The 20423-nt window shown below is 38.8% G+C and overlaps 1 protein-coding gene across 2 annotated transcripts; it reads right to left on the minus strand.

Annotated features, from left to right (window-relative positions):
* Positions 1 to 380: 380 nt before the first annotated feature.
* Positions 381 to 19241, minus strand: CLK3 (CDC like kinase 3). Of its 2 annotated transcripts, none has more exons than XM_072402196.1 (14): positions 19102 to 19241; positions 16615 to 16700; positions 15222 to 15361; positions 13005 to 13191; positions 12205 to 12298; positions 11557 to 11623; positions 11358 to 11474; positions 9329 to 9495; positions 6244 to 6338; positions 5333 to 5462; positions 4105 to 4187; positions 2624 to 2703; positions 2449 to 2539; positions 381 to 1167 (listed from the first exon to the last, which is right to left on the minus strand). In XM_072402196.1, exons 3-14 carry the CDS (start codon positions 15359 to 15361, stop codon positions 985 to 987), a joined length of 1434 nt encoding a protein of 477 aa, XP_072258297.1. In that variant the 5' UTR covers positions 16615 to 16700; positions 19102 to 19241; the 3' UTR covers positions 381 to 984. The 2 variants fall into 2 exon arrangements, with proteins under 2 accessions (XP_072258297.1, XP_072258298.1); XM_072402197.1 differs by having other exon boundaries at positions 16610 to 16700.
* Positions 19242 to 20423: the final 1182 nt, after the last annotated feature.

Consider the following 20423-nt stretch of genomic DNA (forward strand, 5'->3'; position numbering starts at 1 on the left):
AAAAATGTTGATTCCATAGGAGAATGGGCAGACTGGTTTAAGCTGACAGCAAGGTAACAGCAACTTCATAACCATTTGTTACAATTGAGGAATGCAGAACAGCATATCTGTACGTACATGTTAAAGCTTGAAAGAGATGGGATACAGCAGCTAAGAAAAGGCATTCAAGCTGCAATTCCCATTTGCATGAAATTGAACGAAGTTGGAAAAACATCTAAGGAATCCCAGTTTCTGGCCTTAACAGTCACGGATCTCAATAGAGAACATTTTTCCTTTTCAAAAGTTCAAAAGTAAGCAGTGTATTGTTTACTCATTATTGGAAACTGCTACTGCCTTTTGACAGGTTAATTTCATATATTAAAATTTGACAGGAAAAAAAATTAAAAGTATTACCATTCAAATTTTATTTTTTAACAGCTATACAAAAACAGTAACATCCCTCCCAACCATGCTACATGTGCAACAGTGAGCCAAGTATACAAGGCAACAGTATTTATTCCATATCTTATATTACAGCTCTGAAGTTCTGTTCACCATTACATTGATGTTTCACTACTGAATAACCCTCCCCATGTATCCCTGAGTTTGCAAGTATAGATGCATACATAGGAGTAATATATAGAAAATGTTATATAGATCATGTATGCTCATCCACGGTGCTCATACTTTGCATCTTCAGTATGAAGGAGAGGAAATGGTTTTGGTCTCCTAAGTTACAGTGAATATCCACTCAACAGTGTCTTGTCAATGGCTCCTGTTTCATTTGCAGAGTTCCCGTGTGCAATAGTGACCATAAGGCATCCGACAGTCTTAAATAACATGCCAGCAATGTGAAATGTTATTTACAAGTTCTAGTTTTGATTACAAACCCAACATGCAATATTACAAATCCACCCTTAAAGTATACGTCCTTATATATTCTTTGGTGGATAGATGATTTGGAGGAATGCAGGGAAGTGAAGGAATTCAAGTGTTATTTTCTTCCTATCGACTCAAGTCTCTTGAGGTTCTGCATCCTAAAGTCTTTTGTTCAGGGCTCAGGTGACTGAAGAATGGATGCCTAATGGCCTCATTCAATGTAATCCTCAGTGTGGGGCTGTATTCCAGCATCTTATGTAGAAGGTCAAACAACTCGGCATGCTCAGCTGAATCTTCAGTCTTGTAAGTCTAAAACAAATACATTCCAAATTTTCAATATTAAACTTTTTATTATATAAATATGTATAAAATGTATTTTATAATATAAATAAACATTTAAAAGATTTAGATAATCATAAAAACAACAGATTTCAAAAGCTTAGAAATGTGGAGAGTACTGCAGATGACAAAATATTTAGCCAAACATGTAAACAAGTAATAAGAATAACTTACAACTATGCATTACTATTGATTTGTTTTGTAAGAAAACCTCTGATTTGCTAGATACGGAGCTCGGTAAATATACTCAAAGGGATCGTACTCAAGTTGCAATGAGAGACAAATGAGTATAGGCCTTGTAATATATAATACAACAAGGAGAGATGAAGAGGTAAGTAAACATAGGAGCCAAGTTAAATGAAAGGAAAAAAAGCCTCAAATTTGAGAAGTAGGGAGGGGAGCTATACCACGGGCAGCCAATGTAAGTACCAACTGTAGAATGGCATTGGGAACTTTGAACCCTTGCACTTATAGTGACAGTAGGGAGTGATAAAGGTCTGCCAAGAAATATTGGTCCAGCTAGGGTGACAATACGCGTTGGAATTTATCTATGGAATCTGTATAGCTCCCATTTTTCCACTGAAATACAATAAATCAATTTCACAAACAAGAACAAACTTGTGAGGGTAGAACACACAGATGATTAATAAAAAATAAGGGTCTTGGGTAAAATCTAAGTAGGAAGCACTCAGGATATTACTGCCCAAGACTGCAATAGGAGTACTAATGCATAGGCGGGCGAGAGCCAAAATTACAGGTTTCCTATTTTTAATCCCAACATTTGTAAGACAGTTTATCAAACAAAAGGATATGATAGTTTATAAAAAAAAAATCCAGATTTATTATTACTCAAATTACATAGCCCTTTCAAAAAAAAAATCCTCATGCATTGGCATTCAGTGGGAGGAGTGGCACCTAATTGTTTTTTGTCAGCGAGAGGACTGGTGCTCAGTCTTTTCTGTTAATAGGAGGAATGACACCCCACTGTTGTCAGTAATGGGGAGGGGGACTGGTCTGTGGGATTAGGAAAGCTGACCTGATTAGGAAAACCAGACCCTCAAGGATACCTTTTATAAACAATTTCTTCAGGAATATAGCATGTAGTAAGATGTGTGGTATGTAAATATCCATTTTTTGGGGTAAGTTTGAATCCCCAAAGAAGTTTGAATTTTTATAATCGCCCTAATAGATTACTACAATGACAGTGGGGAGTACTGGGAAAAATCTGATCTGTCTTCAAGATCTCCTTACCCGTAAAGGGTGGCAATTTTTGCTGACATATCGTCCATCTGTAGTCGTGTCATCCCAGATCAAGGCACCATTCTGGAAGTACTTCTGTTTCCTAGTAAACAAAAAAAATTTAGATGCTCATGGATATTTAAAATATTTTTACATATATTTATGTAGCCGATTAGCATTTTCTTACTTGGTTTTATATACCATGCGTCTAGGTAATGGCCCAAGAATTCTCTCCATCATTACCAAATGTTCCTGGTTGCTATGGGTCTAAAGAAAGAGAAAATGCAGATTAAGTAGTCAATCCACTGTACATAATATGAATACAATTGCTTACAAGCTGTTAGTTCACAGTTGAGAGCTAATCTTTCTTTTATAAAAAAATGTTTTGCTGGTTTCCCTTCAAAATTGTGATTTATAACTGTAGACAGAATTGGTATAATACTAGGATATAAAGTACACTGACCCTATGAAATGGAGAAAATCTGCTAACCTGTAAAAGGACAGGAAGAGATTTCCAGGCAACAACTTTCACCTGCAGCACCCGCCCATCCTTTTCCTCCTCGTTTAGCAAGATATACTCAACTAAACCATTTGAGGAAGTCTCTTGACAGCATTGTTTACTCTGTGGGGGACCAATGATGTGGCAGCTCTCATCAGGCCAAGCCTCCCAGTTCCTTTGCACGGATGTTGAGTCGTCTTGCAAAGGAAGAATAATTGCTGGATAGCCAATAGGTGTCCATGTCACACAGGCAGTCACATGGAAACCCAAAGAAGAACCCCAACAAATGTAAAAGAAAAGACCTGGGTGTTTCTGACTTTATGTGACTGCGGCTTTAGGTGAGAAGAAAGCATCCCCTTATTGGGGGTTAGTGAGAAGTGAGGGTAATAGAACTTTTCCATGCATAAGCTTTAAAGGCCAGTGAAGTCCAGCAGTGGTTGTGCACTATGCCAACCTGGATGGCTGCTGTCCTAGCAGCTGTCCGGAGCTGACAAAATCTTTCACAATTTTACTGGCCAGTAAGGCAGAACATCATAGTGATGGGGTAATAAAAATGTGAAAGGAACAGTCACTATGAGGAAGTGGGAGAGCTATGGATTATTCACAACAGCTCAGCATTTGCTCTCTGCAGAATTAATACATTTGTAGGTGCTTGGAATTTTACCTGTTTGCAGGCTTATTTGTAAAGTAACACATTTTACTGTTTTTACTCAGGGACTTGCCAATGCTTTTTATGTAAAAAGCAGAAGTAAAAACACAACCCAGGAATGGATAAATACCAATGTACACATTTTGGCTGGATCACAAGGAAGGCCATTACAGGTGTGGTGGATGGCTCTTAAACAGTATGGCCAACATTGGCATAGAATGACAAGTAGCCCTATGCCTGTGTGGTATATATATATATATATATATATATATTCCAAGTGAGCAGATCCCCTAATTAGGAGTGTTGTAATAGAGATTAGCATTTGCTGCATTTTAGTAAACAGAGCTCTAGAAGGACCAAATATAACATACACAGGCATAATAATGTAAACTAAAACAACAGTATTTTCTTCCTATATGCAAACTACCAGCTGTCTGCTGTCTACTCCCAGTGTTTGAGACAGACTAGTATTCTAATGCCTTACAACAAACATTTCAAAATTAGCTAAAAAGGGACTTACTTGGAAGAGCGTGAAGCCAGTGTAATATTCAAACAGGATGCATCCTATGCTCCACACATCACATGGCTGAGACCAGCCCAACTCTACAGATAAGAAAGGGAGGAAATCTTAAGAACAACGCAATATCATTAAAACAAAACATGCATGAAATAAAATTATATACAGACATGTTCGAGCCATTTGATAGTGTTGGTGTTCGAGTTTGGGTTGTCCCTATATTCGACCCAAAAATACCAGTTTGAATTTGGGCAGACCTGACCCAAAAAACACGGAAACACAGACTTGTGTTTAAAAATATGTTTAAGAAAGAAAAGGAAAAAAAAAAAAAAAGCAAACTCCAGATGAATTCTTAATGGAGTTTCTCCATTGAGAGTTCATCTGAGTTCAGTTTCCACAGTCACCGCGCTGTACTTATCATTGGTAAGTACAGCCCGGGGAGTGTGGGAACTTCAGGAGGCACTTGAGTGCTTTCAATCAGCTGTGACTGCAGATGAACTCTCAATAGTTTCTCCATTAAGAGTTCATCTGCAGTTCAGTTTCCACAATCACCGGGAAAACTATCTAAGAAAACATACTACAGTTACGCTAGGGCTGAAAAAGCAATCGGAGCGGAGCCATCAGCTATGCTACCCTGATTGCTTTTGCAGTTCTACAGTTTTGAAAAACAAAAAAAAAAAAAAAAAAAAACAATCTCACCCCCCATTTGTTTTTAATGGTGTTCGAATTCGGCATTCAATCACCCAAAAAAATATCGGGCTATTCAGTCGAACAGCTGCCGAATTGAACACTCAGCTGTTCGACCAACAGATAAACAGACTAGACATATGAATAGATACCAGTCTACAATCACGGCAATAGGACTTTATGGGAATAAAGTATGCAGCTTATTAAGCATCAATTTTAAACAAATCTAATAATTTTATACCATTTAAAAACACAGGTCACAAATAGGAAAAGCAGAAAACCCTGAGGATACCAGTATTAGGATGTTGACACAAGTCTTTTTTTCAGCACGAACCTTATCTACTCTGTTAAGGTGAAAACTGCCAAGAGTTTTAGTGGCGGCATTAGTCAATTTGTAGCCAGTTTATCACCCCTGATAGTTTCCCATCTCTGATAGCTTCCTGCAAATGAACTACTAGCACACACACTTTATTTACTTTATTAACTTGGGTTACAGTTATCCAGGGAATGGTCACTATTCTCATCACATGAAGGTAGTACTCACCCAAAATAACCTCAGGAGGGCGATAGTGTCTTGTAGCCACAATGGTAGTATGGTATTCATGGTCAAATGTGGCGCTTCCAAAGTCTACAACACGAATACTGGAATTCTTTATTTGTTTCTCTTCACACTTCTACCAAAACATAAAAAAGTAGTATTAGCAATAAAAGTATGTAAATAATCCTTAATTTTATGTGAACTATTACAAAAACATGGTTTTGTGCCTGTACATTATATTACATAAAATCATCTTGCGTCAAACCTTTAACAAAACGTGAGAAGCTAAAAAAAGCACCAGGATGTTGTCCAAAGGTTTATAAGGATCAACAAGCCTTTAGTGAATACTCACTGCTGCCACTTTACAGAGATATTGGCCCAAGTTTTTACCCATACTGAATATAATACAGAAGGTTTACAACTATTTATTGCACCAGTGAAACCCCAACAAGGGTATCAGGACATTAGGTAAGGGGAATCTCCTCAACATAAATGCAGACACTCCTAAAACCCTGCATTAATGCACTGCAGAGCCATTAACTTTTTTGGCAACCAATGCACTTTCCCAGAGCGGTAATGCATCATGCTTTATTATGAACAACACTGAGCTAACAAAATATTAGACATGCACTTTTTTTCTATTCAAATGGCAAGGCATGTTGTTGATAATCTGAATGGTCCTTTACAGAGAGACACAAATAAAAATGAACATTTTGATGACTCTATTTTCTAACTCTAAGGTGTACAATCTAGACATTGCCTAAATATATATAAACTTGCAATTCATTTTTTGGGAAAAAGAATGTCACTTTCAAGGTTAGAGCTCCATTTTAGTCAGCAGAAGCATTCTCTCTGCATTTCCTTTCTACATGTTTATTGACATATACAATCTTGCTGCATATTTTCATGAAACAAACCTTATTCTCATTGTAGGAAGTGTTGAATTCTGAACTGACAAACAGTATGTTCTCTGGTTTCAGATCTGTGTGTGTCAGCTTGTGATCATGCAGGACTGTGGAGGGGGAAAAAAAGAAAAAAAAAAAAAAAAACACACGACATGTTATATATCTTTTTAACCTTCTTGAAGTGAATTGAATTTATCCTAGTAATATTTCAGTGCTCATCCTAAAACAGCCTTTAAAAAAGTACCACAACAAGGCAAATATGTAGCCTAAATATGCAGATAAATCTTTTGAAAAATGCTGGTTATTTGGCTGCAATACAGTATTTTACCAGAACAGATATGCAAATCTATGGCTCTACCCTTTATTGTAGAGGTGGTAGCCCGTAGGTGAAGTACATTTCATGCATCAGATTTGTCATATTAGTGAGAAGGTGGCAATGCTATGATCCATGGTCTGTATTTTGTTTTTTCAAGTTGTAGGCACAGGCTGTGGTGCTCATGCACAGCTGCACTATACTGCAACACGTTGTGTTAACCACCTGAGCGTTAAACTGATTTCTAGATTTCTGTTCCAAAAGCGTCACAGGTTTTCATGAAATTTTTTTTTTTAAATTGTAGACCTGTAACTTACAGAAATATGTCCGAATAGGGTTCTAGTAGATATCATGAATATAAAAAATGTTTGAAACACACAATCATGTAAAAAAAAAAAAAAAAAACTTTTAATAAAATTAAAGGAAAAACACAAAAATCAGCTTAAACAAGAACACATAAATAAATGAAAAATACTGAAAATGCGATAATTCGGTATAATGTATAGTAATATATTTTTCTAAAACACCTCCCTAGTGTCCGTCACATACCTATAGACAAAACCACATAAATATATTTTCTATTATTTTGTATTGGATTGGATACAGGACTTTGTATTAAATCCAATACAAAAAATTTGAATTTTCCGCTACGACTCTCATCGACGGGCGCACGCACGCGCATCATCAGGAATCGCCGAGGGACGCGTACGCAAATGCCGGGTATTCTAATTCTTTCCAAACTTCCATGCAAAAAGTGTTACATTTTTTGCATGGAAATTTATTTTGGATTGTAGGCTCTAATTCACCGAATTACCGCATAACTCACCAAAATATGTCCAAAATTTTATAAATTTAATAATTACATTTTTTTTTTTTTTTATAAAACATAAAAAAAAAACAAAAAAAATCTTTAAAAACTAAAAAAAGTTAAATAAAAAAAGTGTAAAATGTAATGTACAGTAGCTTATATAATATATATATAATACAATTATATATATATTATATAAGGATTTCTTTGTATTGAACTCAATACAGCTTTTTTGTATTGAGTTCAATACAAAGGAACTCAATGCAAAATTTTGAATTTGCCGCCCCGCCTCCCTCCCACGCCGACGCACGCAGCGACGTCACCGGGAAACCCCGGTGATCGTCTCTGCACTCGCCGGCTGGACACCGAAGAGGACAGACGTGTCCGGAGGAGCGGAGGGAGAAGGTATTTTTTTTTTTTTTTTTTCCAGCGATCGACGCTGGACAGGGAGAGGCACAGGGATAGGGACAGGGAGAGGAGGCCGGCTGGCTTAGAAAAGAAAGCCAGCTGGCTTTCTCCTCTAAGCCGGCCGGCTTTTTTCTTTTAAGGAGAGGGACACCCGACGCTGGAGGACGACGCTGGAACATGGACCCGACGCTGGAACATGGAACCGACGCTGGAACATGGAACCGACGCTGGAACATGGAACCAGCGCTGGATTAGCACAGCGGGACCAGGTAAGTGGGGATTTTAGTGTAGGCGAAAAAATACGGGGTTAACCAAAAGAGCAAAAATATTTAGTGCGAGAAATTACGGGCTTAGCGGTTAGGGGGTTAAACATAACTGTTACATAAGGCCAAATCATTCAATTTTTTTTTTTTTTTTTAAATCACCAAAATCTCACACTATTAAACTCAATTTTAACGTGCATAGGTTAATGCTTATAACCTAAGCTCATTACTAATCTGAACGTACACAACCTTGGGTCAATTTCACTAGTAAACATTTGTTTTCTGTCATTTTAGCATAGTTCTGTTTGCAATGATGCTTTTAAAGGATCACCCATTTAAATTGACCAGGATAGGTTAAAAAAGTAAGGGTGTGCATGTTGGAAGACAGGCACTTGTGTAGTGTCTTCAAGTTGTTAGGAATGAAACAGAGATCAATGTAACAAAGTCCAGGCTGTACACAAGGCTTTAACTAATAGGTTTGAATTGACCCTTACCCAGGCAGACAATAAGCCCCACCCCATCTTTCAATTGCCAAACAGAATTTATTAGCATGCTGTGCAGGACACGGAAGTACCCAGATTGGCAATATCTGTTAATAATGAAGAACAGAGACCAGCCTCTTTTTTCTAATAATTCATCACCACCATAATCCTAATGTGTCCACACTTCTCAAAACAGTGATAGGGTGGAATCTCTCTAGTTTCTTAGAAACAATTCTCTTATGAAATCTTTTCACAACACATTACAAGATCATGCCGCCAAAATCACCCAGCCGCCGCCAAAATCACCCAGCCGCCGCCAAAATCACCCAGCCGCCGCCAAAATCACCCAGCCTCCGCCAGGAACTAGCAGTGGATTTTTGAATACCAAGCTTGCAATAGCTTGTCCTGAATTATACTATATGTTTAAAATGTTAGTATATAGTATATTATCTAATAAAATATTACATTATATAATATACTAACAATGGCAGACTACTGGTCAATTGTTTTAGACAAATATATTTTGTTGATAATGTCTTTTAATGGTTGGGGAAAAAAGAGGAGTATAATATGCTGGAAAAAGTGGAGCCTCTGTTGTCCCATCAAAATTGCAAAGCTTAACCCCAGGATAAAGAGCAAGCTGGACATTGGCTTCATGTACAGCCTGAGAATAGATCCAAGAGGGATCTAGCCAACACAGAGTTCCTGCACTTTATTTAGCTATATTTTCAAAACATTATAGGCTAGGACAGGTTTATGAAAATATATATTTAAAAGAAAATTGACATTAACGTACATCACAAAATGTGTTATTTATACTTACATTTAACTGCGTTGCAAACCTGGTAGGCTATGTGCCGAATTTGACATAGTGGATATGGAAGAAAGTTGTTCTCTTTCTGGAAATCAAATGTGCTTTTTCCTAGGAGCTCAAAGGCAATGCACATATGTCCATGATATTCAAACCAATCCCGCATTAACACACACAAGCTTTGAAAAAAATAAAATACATAAATTTTCATTACACAACCTGGTCAATTCATAAAGAGATTTTGATCTGTCTGTAGTTTTGGAACATCAAACACTTCAGAAGACAATTACAAAGTTTCCAATAAATAGGGAAACTTTCTAATTAGGTAATTAGCATTAGGTAATCGAAGTCCAAGATTTTAGTGTTTGGCAAGTAGGCTAAGAATGCATATGTGCAGCTTCTTCCATCAGAGATAGCGGTCTTTAGCTCTAGAGCAGGGGTCCTGCCAGATACAGCCTAGCCGGTAGTTCGTTCCGGCCTAACGCCCCTTTGGCCGATCCTGCCTATTGCCGGCCGGCAACCCGTGGCTCCGGAGCTGCAGGTTGCCGGCCGGATCTGCCAGGGGGCGTTAGGAACTACCGGAGCCGCCACCTAGGAATAGATCCAATAGGGATCTAGCCAACACAGAGTTCCTGCACTTTATTTAGCTATATTTTCAAAACATTATAGGCTAGGACAGGTTGATGAAAATATATATTAAAACCGCAGCAGGCCCGATACCTCCGCCACTGCTGTAAATAGGGAATGCTCCCTGAAGGTAAATCCCTCTTCTCCTGCATGGGGAGGAGAAGGATTTTACTTCAAGGGGCATTCCCTGTTGGGAGCAGAGCCATTAGGGCGGAACACATCTGGCCTAATGTACTCCCGCCCATCCCTGAAATGGCCTAGTGGCCATAAAAGTTTGCCTACCCCTGCTCTAGAGCAGTGTTTCCCAACCTTTCTTAGTCGCGGCACATATTTTACAATTAGAAAAATCCCACGGAACACCACCAAAAAGTCAGACATGTAAATTAGCTACCTGCTGCCATCTAGTGGAAGAGTTTTTTTTGGTTCTGCCTATCACTATACATCGCTGGTATAGACAAATGTATACAAATTTTTTGCAGTAAATAAATCATTTTGGGACCAATTAACTGAAATTGGATAATTTCCCACGGTACACCCGAAGATCTCTCAAGGCACACTAGTGTGCCGCGGAACAGCGGTTGAAAAACACTGCTCTAGAGGGTAAACCAATCCAATAAGGGTTACTCGCCTACAAAGAAAAATGTTACAGCAGAGTAGTGTGCTCGTACATAAGTTCCGTAAAGCAATAAATTTGTGCAACCTTAAAAATGTGAGAGAAATCCGTTGCACAAAATTAAGCCATGGTCAGATGGCCCAATCATAAAGAGAATCTGTCATTGTTGGGTTTAAAACAGTAAACTGTGCTTTTTTTGTGAAATATTTATGTTTACCCCTTGCGTAGCTTTAATTTAGTTAAACACTAGTTGGATTATTAGGGACATATGTTGGCTCTAAGTCTGGAGATATTATTAATTGTTTAATATAATTATATATTATATTTTCAAACTATATACTTATGGTGCAAAGACTTTTCATATGATTAGACTGTAATGAGCCACTAACATGGTGGAAGAAAAATACGGGGCTACGACACTTTATAAAATAATCTTTCAACTGTAATTTCTACATTGCAAAGCAGAAAACGAAAAAAAAAAAGGATTTTGATTGGTCAATGTGGAAAAGAATTTTGTAGTTAAACATTTAATACCTAAACCCCAGAGCAGTTTTGTAAAGCCGATATTCCTTAGTCATGTGAATCATAAAATTTTAATGGCAGCTTCACTATAGACAAATTAGTCTGTTAATGCCAGTGGTTACAAGGGGTGTAATGTGCCAAATTACATTTGCAATGTCACTTTAAAGTAAAATGGAAGGCTAAACAAATAAATAGATCATTTTAGTTGAACAGATTTTTGAAACCTAAAATGATTTTTGCATAAAATGGTTGAAAATAAATAAATAATACATTTCTTACTACTTATTCTCTTGGTCTTGTTCCCGGATCTTCTTTAAGACATTAATCTCCAGCAAGGCTGCCTCCCTGTACTTTTTCACATTCCGTATTATTTTCAGAGCAACAGAAGTCTTCCCTCTGTAAGCAATACAATGATGCATTCAGTAAAATCACAGGGAGAAAATTGGCATTGAAAAGTCCGACAGCTACTTGTACAAACCTGTCATGGTCCAGGCACTCTACCACTTTACCGAATGTTCCTTCTCCTAGATCTCCCACTATTTCATCTGCAAGACAAAATGAGTTATAGATTTTAAACAAAGTAGTGAAAATTAGGTTCTGCAGCAGACCAGTCACCTCCTTCACTGCTAGGCAGATTTCCAGAGTCCAGCTATTCCATTACTATAAACTGCCACAGGATTTTAATAAATATTAGAAACTGGCATGCTACTGAAGGCCCTAGTAAAATTACAAACTAACACTTTCTACCAAAGAACAGTAGAATAATAAAAACATGTTCTATAAGTAAGGCGAAAGGAAAGGAAAGAAATTTACTATTGGTTACATTCATTTTATATATACACACATTCAGCTTAATTCAATTCAGTGGACTAGAAACAAAACGGCAATTTTCTGCGCTAGCCCCAAATGTATATGCCACTGCTTATGTAAACCAATACAGCTGCTCTGAAGCAGGAGCTCTGCTGCTCTGCACAGTAGTGAAGGGAATGGTCTGTTTCAAACATATACTGTGCAATTGGCTGTCTATACATCAGTCCGCCCTACAGTTCTATAATAGGGAGAAAAACAGAGGGTAAAGCTGGGGGAGAGTAGAAGGGATAAAGATTTACGGAAGAGGAGTCAGTACATCTCTCCAGGATGCGATCTCCAGTCCGGCACACCAGGTGCCCTTCCTTGTCATCTTCTACATTCTGGCTGCTCTTAGCACTTCGCTGACTCTTCTGTACGCCCAACAGCCACAAGGTGTATCATCCATTGCCGTTAGAAACCGGGGAGGTGGTTACATTTAGAAGACACAGGTCCAAGTCGGTGTAGATTGAGGGGTGTGCAGTCATATAAAAACATAGAATGATAGGGGATATTGCAAAGGGAGACGTGCAGGTTAGAGACAGCTCAGCATTGAAGCCGATCTGAATCAAAAAGAATAAAAATAAAATCTACACAAACTAACCTTTAAAAAAAAAAATTTACATCAATGTTTATAGGTGAATAAATGTGCGCTTATGTTGTGTGCATCTATTGGGTTTGACATGCTTTACAAAGTGTCAGCCATCAAAATACAATGGCTGGCGATCAGATCCAAAACGCCATCTGGAAACATTACAGTTCAGGATTTAGATAAAGAAAATTCATTTTGTAAAAACTAGTGTTAAGACGGAACTAAATTTAGCCATTATGAATACCTGTACCATTTGTAAAGGTACAGAGCAGTGTTGAGAGCTTCTGATTATAGAGACAAAAGCTGCCATTTTCATTTTGCTACTCAACAGAATAAAATGCTACAACATATGATCTAACTGCCCTGTATCCTGATAAAAGTATAGATGCATATTAGAACCTACACACTACACTGAATTTTAAACTCTAAAAGTTAAAAATAACAGTATTAGTAGCTACATATCACTCACCCATATCCTCAATACTCACCGAGGAAGAGTAGCTGCCTGACCTAGAGCGGTGTCTGTGAGAAGTTCCATTATATCGTTTCCCAGTCCTTGCCTTCCCCAGTGCATATGACTGTCTAAAGTAATGCTCACTTTGAGATGACAGACTGCCAGTGAGACTCACTTCTCTGGATCGTGTCTTGTATGACTTCCTCCAGTAAGCCTCCCTCCTGTTGAGAAAAATACCAATAAAGAAGAAAATTATTATCAACAGGATTTATATAGCACCAACGTATTACAAAACGCTGTACATTAAATAGGGCTTGCAAATGACAAACACGGGAGAAGGAGATGACCCCGAATCTATTAAAAACTGAACTTAGTACATGTACCTTTTACAATCTTCATAAGAAGCCCTTGGGTTTCAAGGTATGAGATGTGGTATAAAGACAAGTAGTAGTCCACAACCCTAAAAGGTTGGCCTTACTGACCAAAAGTGAGGTATAAGAGATGAAAGGTGATGAACCAATTTAAGAAGTTTATTTTTAGGGAATCCTCCGAGGACAGAAAAATATATAAGCACCACTACTGCTATTCTACATTTGTGTTTTCACAGTTTACCTTTTCTAACCTCATCTTAATTATTTTGTGAAATTAGAGAAGGACCTTGTATAACAATCATTGAAGAGCAATTAAATGTGTGGACATCTTTGGGTATTTTCCAACTATGTAATAATGTAATAAATATTTTGTACCCACATAACATTCTCAACTACCCTTAAGACCAGGGCTCGATTTCAGCTACGCTACCATTGCCATTAACTTGGGCACTATCAACAAGAGGAGCAGCACCTTGTCTTCTAGTCAGAGGCTTTGCAAAAAATAAAAAATAAAGTCCCTCTGGAACTCAATACATTTTATTACATCAAATTTCAGGCAACGCAGGAGAAAGGATGCTGCTCTGCCGACAGGAGTTCACTATTCCTGACAAAAGCATCTGGTGCGGGCCTGTAGCTAGAGGTGCTCGTATCAGAACTTCAATAATCCCTAAGAATAAAGGCACAACACAATAGAAAAAAAAACCTTGCAGATTCCAGTAACATCCTCACAAATCAGGAGTCACATTGCGGGAATGGGGTCCTTCTCCCAACAATGGCCCTTGCAACCTTTGCCCAGCCAAATTCCAGAGAAGAGAGGGGAGACACATGCTCTCTTCCCTCCTTTTCTATCAACAAATGTCCCAAGCCTTTTAAAGGGTCCAGTATCAAAAAATATTTAACCCTATTAAAAAAATAAATAAAAAAAAATCCTTTCATAGGCTTGGGACCCTTTTGGATCTCAATTAAAAGTATAAATCTAGCCCTGTTTGTGACTAATTACATGTTACAGAAGGTAACTAGCCATGACGTGAGCTACCACGCTAACTTCCTTAAGATATGAAATTCCTGAGTGGAATATAAATTCTCTGAAAACAATCAGTAATAAGTAAATTGGATTGAATCTGTAATTTGAAAACCATGCCAAGGATGGGATGCCTTTCTATTTCTGATCCTTCCTTCCCATCTGCCCTCTCCTCCACTTTACTTTTAGAACCAATTTTGTTCTCTCTTCCTTTTTGAAATCCCATTTCCTATCTATATCACTTAGACTTCTCCCTTTAGTTGAAAAAAAAAAAAAAAAAAAATAACATCCCAGTTTGTGGACTTGTTGCCATAAACCATGCCATTTAACTTAACAGTCATAATGACTATTTATCTTCTATAACCACCAATATTCAAAGTAGTAATACACATTTGAGTCAAATATACATTCACATATTTTAAATTACTTTGTTGTTTTCTTTCCTTCACCATTTACCCTAACCCTGCATAGGAATGTGGAATTTAAATGTGTCACCTTAAACTATTTTCATTGTTTAACCTTAACAACAAAGATGTGAATTAAATATTCAAAACAAACAATTCTCTCTTTGATAAAAGTTCCCTCCCAGGAATATAAAATGATGACTATATGAGAATGTCTAATAATTATTATTAAACTGTATTTATAGCACAAACAAATTATGCAGAGCTGTACAATAAATAATACAAACTATTCTGATTTTCCAGGAAAACACTACGCACCATTGAAATTCACTATTATGTTTGGAAGCTTTAGGGTTAAAAACGTTAGGTGACCCTGACTGAAAGGCCACGAGAAACTTTTAATAAACAACACGCTACATAAACCAGTGATGTCTGCACAGATATGTTCTATGTACCTCCTGGAACGAGACCTTCGTGGGGATCTCCAATGCTCTTTAGGTTTATATCTATCATTGTTCCCCCAGCTTGGGGACCTTCTCCTTCGTTTCCATTCACGAATCTCCTCGGGACTCCGGTACCTCCTCTTGTGATACATCTGTCAAAAAAACACAAAGTTCTAAGAATGCACACAACTGGGAAAATATTTTATCTAAACAAATACAGAGAAATCTGTACAGGAAATGCAGCAGTCAGTAACATCACATTGATCAGGTTTAGTGTTTTTAGTTGTAAAAAAGGTTTATATTTTGGTCTTTAGATTGCCAATCTTCTTTGGCACAATCAATATGTGACCAGTCTGTGAATGCCATTTAACACATTCAGTAAATTTTGCAAAATTTAAAATGGTCAATATTACCATTCTTGAAATACATAAACAGTTCTGAAGTAATTGGAACTCTCAGTCCACAAAGATCTGAATGTAAGAAAATAAACACAGGGTTTGACTCCTACCCTCTACCTAAAGTACAACAGGCATTAAGGTCTAACGAACCAATGTGTCCCACCACAACACACTATAGTGTAAATTGCCCTTAGAGTGGAACTAAACTTTTACAAAGTTTCCATGATCAAACAGGGCATTATTGCAGAGATATGGGATGTTCCTTCCGCAATTATCCCTCCTACCTGCCTGAACGCTGGGTGTCTGGCAAAGCTATGCATGTGCAGAATTAGCTTTGGTTGCCAGAAGACCCAACAATCCAATCGGGTAGCATGGTGGCTCAGTGGTTAGCACTTTGCCTTTGCAGCACTGGGTCCCAGGTGCGAATCTAAGCCAGGACACTATCTGCATGGAGTTTGCAAGTTCTCCCTGTGCTTGTGTGGGTATCCTCTGGTTCCCTCCCACATTCCAAAACCATGCAGTTAGGTTAATTGGACTTTGTACAGTGCTGCGTAATATGTTGGTGCTATATACTGTGTAATAATAATAAACACTGTGTAATAATAATCCTGGCTTCCCCTGCGCATGCCAGGAATGAAAGAACTCCTACAAAAGGTATGTCATCCCAGTCTGGACTATCAAGATGGCCAAAGATCATTAACAGGAAAAATAGAAAGAAGATGGCTGTGCCCTGTGAGAAAAAAAGCACAGGCAAGTATTTCAGGGTTTAGTTTTGCTTTAAAAAGCATATGTGTTGTGGTGACTCCCAGCACAATATGCTATCACTGAACCTTAAAAAGCAGACAAAGGGTAAAATCTCTACACATCTCAGTCGGTTTTGGCTGCAGAAGAGTTGGCAAACTGCTCAGATCCTTGTCTTTGTATATAGATTACATCACATTCACTCAGCTCAGGCCATGTCGCTAGATTTTGAAAAAAAACACTGAAACCAATATAACATACTTAACTGTTTTCACAGTAGAATAAAAGAGAATTTGAACTTCATTCCTCAGATTGTGTGCTGGGTAAAAATATTTATTTTAGCAACAGAAATCTAGAAGGGAAGGAAAGACAGAATAGATTGGTGAATAGTTTTATCGGTAGAGAACTATAGAGACCCCCCCCCACGCACACAATTAAAAAAAAGTATCACATGTCCTTATATGGGAACTTCAGTAAGAGGGCCCCTCTGTGAACATTACAAATCAAAAATTCAATGACAACTCAGATACCAATACTGAATTCATTAAAGAAACAATGTAACAGGTCAAAGAAGTGTCAGGTGGAGTTCATGAAGAACATAAACAGCTATTAAAAAACAATATAAAAGGTAAAACAAAATGCACTAAGTACAGATATACTTCTGAAGCATAAAGCAATATAAATATCATAATAAAGACGAAAAAAAATCCTAATTAGGGGAATTTCCCCTCACTTTGATTCACCTGAAAAAAAAATCTTTCCAAAAGGGTGCACAGCAGTAGGCGTTGTTCTAAGCCTTCTGTACCTCATTAAAACTCATACCTAAACTAAAAGTTTGTATTTAACATAAAAGGGTAGACAACCCTTTTTATATAAAGTTTATTTTTATTTTTTTTAAACGCACACAAGACTAAAATAGGTGCGCAGAGCCTTCTGGGATATTAACATCATGCATACCAGGAGGCTCCTGGCTGCAAATTGATCTCGGGCATGCGCAAAAGGGGCATTTTCTTACACACTAAAGCTGCGTACACACGGCAAATTTTTCTCGCCCGATAATCGGCATCGGCCAATTATCGGGCGAAAATCTGCCGTGTGTACAGTCGGTGTCGTCCATCGTCCGACGACCGTCCTGGCGGATCCATGGACGATGGACGACGACCGATCCTAATGAAAGGGAAGGGGAGAGCGCGCAGCAGGGTGCTGCTCCGTCGCTCTCCCCCTCCCCTCTCCATAAAGCATGAACGGTGCTGTATGTACAGCATCGTTCATGCATCGTGCAGTCTTTTCTCGTTGGAAAGGATCGTGAAAGATCCTTTCCAACGAGAAAAATTGCAGGTGTGTACGCAGCTTTAGATTGGTTCTCTATTTTATCTCACACCTGCACAGTGCAAGATCGGGTCACGTATCCAGAAGAAATGAGAGGAGGAAAGATGGTGGCGCCCAGCACTTCCGCTGCACTGTGACGAAAAATTTTAGAAAGGTGCGGGACCCAATCGAGGAAAGGTCCAGCGCGATCAAAGGTTCTGCAGGATTAAAGGTGTGACTTTTTTGTTTTTCTGTTTAGTTTGGCTTTATGAAAAATTTGCTTGGGGCTGTTCAAACACACAAGTGTAGATATGGACAGCAAAATGAAAGATGAAAAACGACCAGTTACATTTTCTGATCTCTGCATCCATTTTTTTGGAGATTTCCCTTCACATGCATTTCCACTAAACAAAAAGTGAAAGGAAATCTCTACAAAGTAAGGGGAGCTGCCCAATTAAAGAGCGATCACTGGAGAAGGTGTCCTCCTCCTATATATAAAGATAAACTCACTGGTGAAACCTGTAACATTTGGATTTCCATCACTTTTAGTTCTAATGACAATGATCACAGCTCAAAATGACCAAGTAACATTCTCTAGGGGGAGACACACTAATTCTTCCCTATTCAATCCAAAGCTTTACCTATCTTACAATATATAATAATAATAATATTATACAGGATTTATATAGCTCCAACATATTTGGCAGCTCTGTACAATAATAGGGGTTGCAAATGACAGACAGATACGGACAGTGACACAGGAGGAGAGGATCCTGCCACCAAGAACTTACAAACTAGAAGGTGGGGGAGGTATATAATGATATTTTTTCTGTTACAAAATCCTGGGTAGAAGGAAAAGCCCTCCATGAATGTCATTACTTTCACACTGCATCTGTCGTGTCCATACTATGTCCATGTTGGATCTATATTGTATCCATGGTGTATGTATGTGTATCCATACTGTGTCCATACTGTGTCCATACTATGTCCATGTTGGATCTATATTGTATCCATACTATATGCATGGTGTATGTATGTGTATCCATGTTGTGTCCATACTATATCTATGCTATATCCATGTTGTATCTATATTGTATCCATGTTGTATGTATGTGTAGATCACACCCCTTGCTTGTGACAAACAAACCCCACGTGACTACATCCGGGTCCTGGTTGCAATACCATAGCACCCATACAATGCCATGGAAGCCAATGTCCCCAATGAATGAACACCGAGAGAGGAACTCAACGCCGTATAGGACCCAACCAGCCCACATACCCCTCCCCCCGCCTCACAAATAGACAATGCCGAGCTGCTCAGTGACCCCACCATGAATCACAAGCACAGGAAGCGCTCCAGTCACACACTTCCACATTTGCACAGCGGATTCTGCCCATTCCAAGCGGCTCACTGTGACAGAAAAAGCCGCTTGGCTTCTACTTACATGAGGTGTTGGGGTCTCCTCACAGCTCCGCCAGCTGCGCCCTCCACTGACATGACCCGCTAACACACTCACCCCAGGCGCCCGCAGCCAGTACTGGCACTACGTCACAACGATAGCCCCGCCCAGACGCGTTGAGCGTCCCGGACCAACCACGAACGTTGATTGGTCGGATTGCTTTTAGTAGGAATCCTGCCGTGAAACACGTGACGCGTGCTCGATGCCAAAATAAGGAAGTCGCGCACATGGCGGGAAAGGGGAATGAGTCACGTAAGCCGTACAAGGCCATAGAGGCGTGTGGGAGCCGAACGGCATTTTTTAAAATGGCCACACAGCTGTGTGCGAGAAAATGCGGCGACACCGGGGGTTAACTTTAAAAAAGCTGAAGAAAAATTACCCTACAAGGTGTTAGGTGGATGAGTTTCAATGTGACGCCTTCCAAAGATCCCTAAATGATGGAGCCGCGCTAATATTTGTAATATTACCGTCCATGGACTAATGGCCAGGGGGATTCCGGCATTATTATTATTATTATTATTAATAATAAACAGGATTTATATAGTGCCCCAACACATTATGCAGCACTGTACATTAAAGAGAAAGTAAACTGAAAAACGCCGAAAACAAAAAAAAAATCCACTTACCTTTAATCCCGCAGCACAGTCGATCGGTCCAGAGGTGTCTTCCATCAGGTCCCGCGTCGTCCCAGTATCTGCCTACAAGCAATCTTCGCCTCTTTTTCCTGGTTCTTCCTAAATCACCTGACCCAGGTGCGAGATCAGGTGACCTAGGTTGGAAAAAAACTTGCCGATCTCAGTGCACAAGCATGAGATCTGCATTTTTTTACCTTTTCATGAAAAGGCACCTTCTGCGCATGCCCAAGATGCTCGGGCATGCGTAGAAGGAGCACCCAAGAGTCTACCAGGATGCGTGACATAGGTATCCCGGAGGCTTTGAGCTCCCATTTATTCTCGATCGCCTAGGCAATTGAGAATTAGGGGGTGATGCTGCACCTTTTTTAATTAAATAGGTGTGTTGCATTTAAAAAACAAACAGAATTTTTTACTTTACATAAAAAGGTTGTCTACCCTTTTATGAAAAGTGAAATTTCTGAGTTTATATATGCTTTAAATAGGGGTTGCACATGACAGACGAATACAGACAGTGATACAGGAGGAGAGGACCCTGCCCCGAAGAGCTTACAATCTAGGAGTTTAGATACAGCTGACCTAACATGATCCTCCTGTGTGCAGGGAACCAGCGCCCTGCTTTATATACATTATATTCACCTGATATGTAAAACTAACGTATCACCACATTTGTAA

This window comes from Pyxicephalus adspersus, chromosome 2 (assembly GCF_032062135.1).
Source record: "Pyxicephalus adspersus chromosome 2, UCB_Pads_2.0, whole genome shotgun sequence".
In the NCBI taxonomy this organism is placed as follows: domain Eukaryota; kingdom Metazoa; phylum Chordata; class Amphibia; order Anura; family Pyxicephalidae; genus Pyxicephalus; species Pyxicephalus adspersus.

Bases quoted from the DNA above. Each gene is read 5' to 3' on its own strand.
- CLK3 (XM_072402196.1), bottom strand. From the start codon at position 15,361: ATGTATCACAAGAGGAGGTACCGGAGTCCCGAGGAGATTCGTGAATGG. The intron at 13,192-15,221 runs GTACATAGAACA...TTTTCTCAACAG, and splicing joins CGAAGGTCTCGTTCCAGGAG to GAGGGAGGCTTACTGGAGGA. The intron at 4,188-5,332 runs GTGAGTACTACC...TCTTATCTGTAG, and splicing joins CCCTCCTGAGGTTATTTTGG to AGTTGGGCTGGTCTCAGCCA.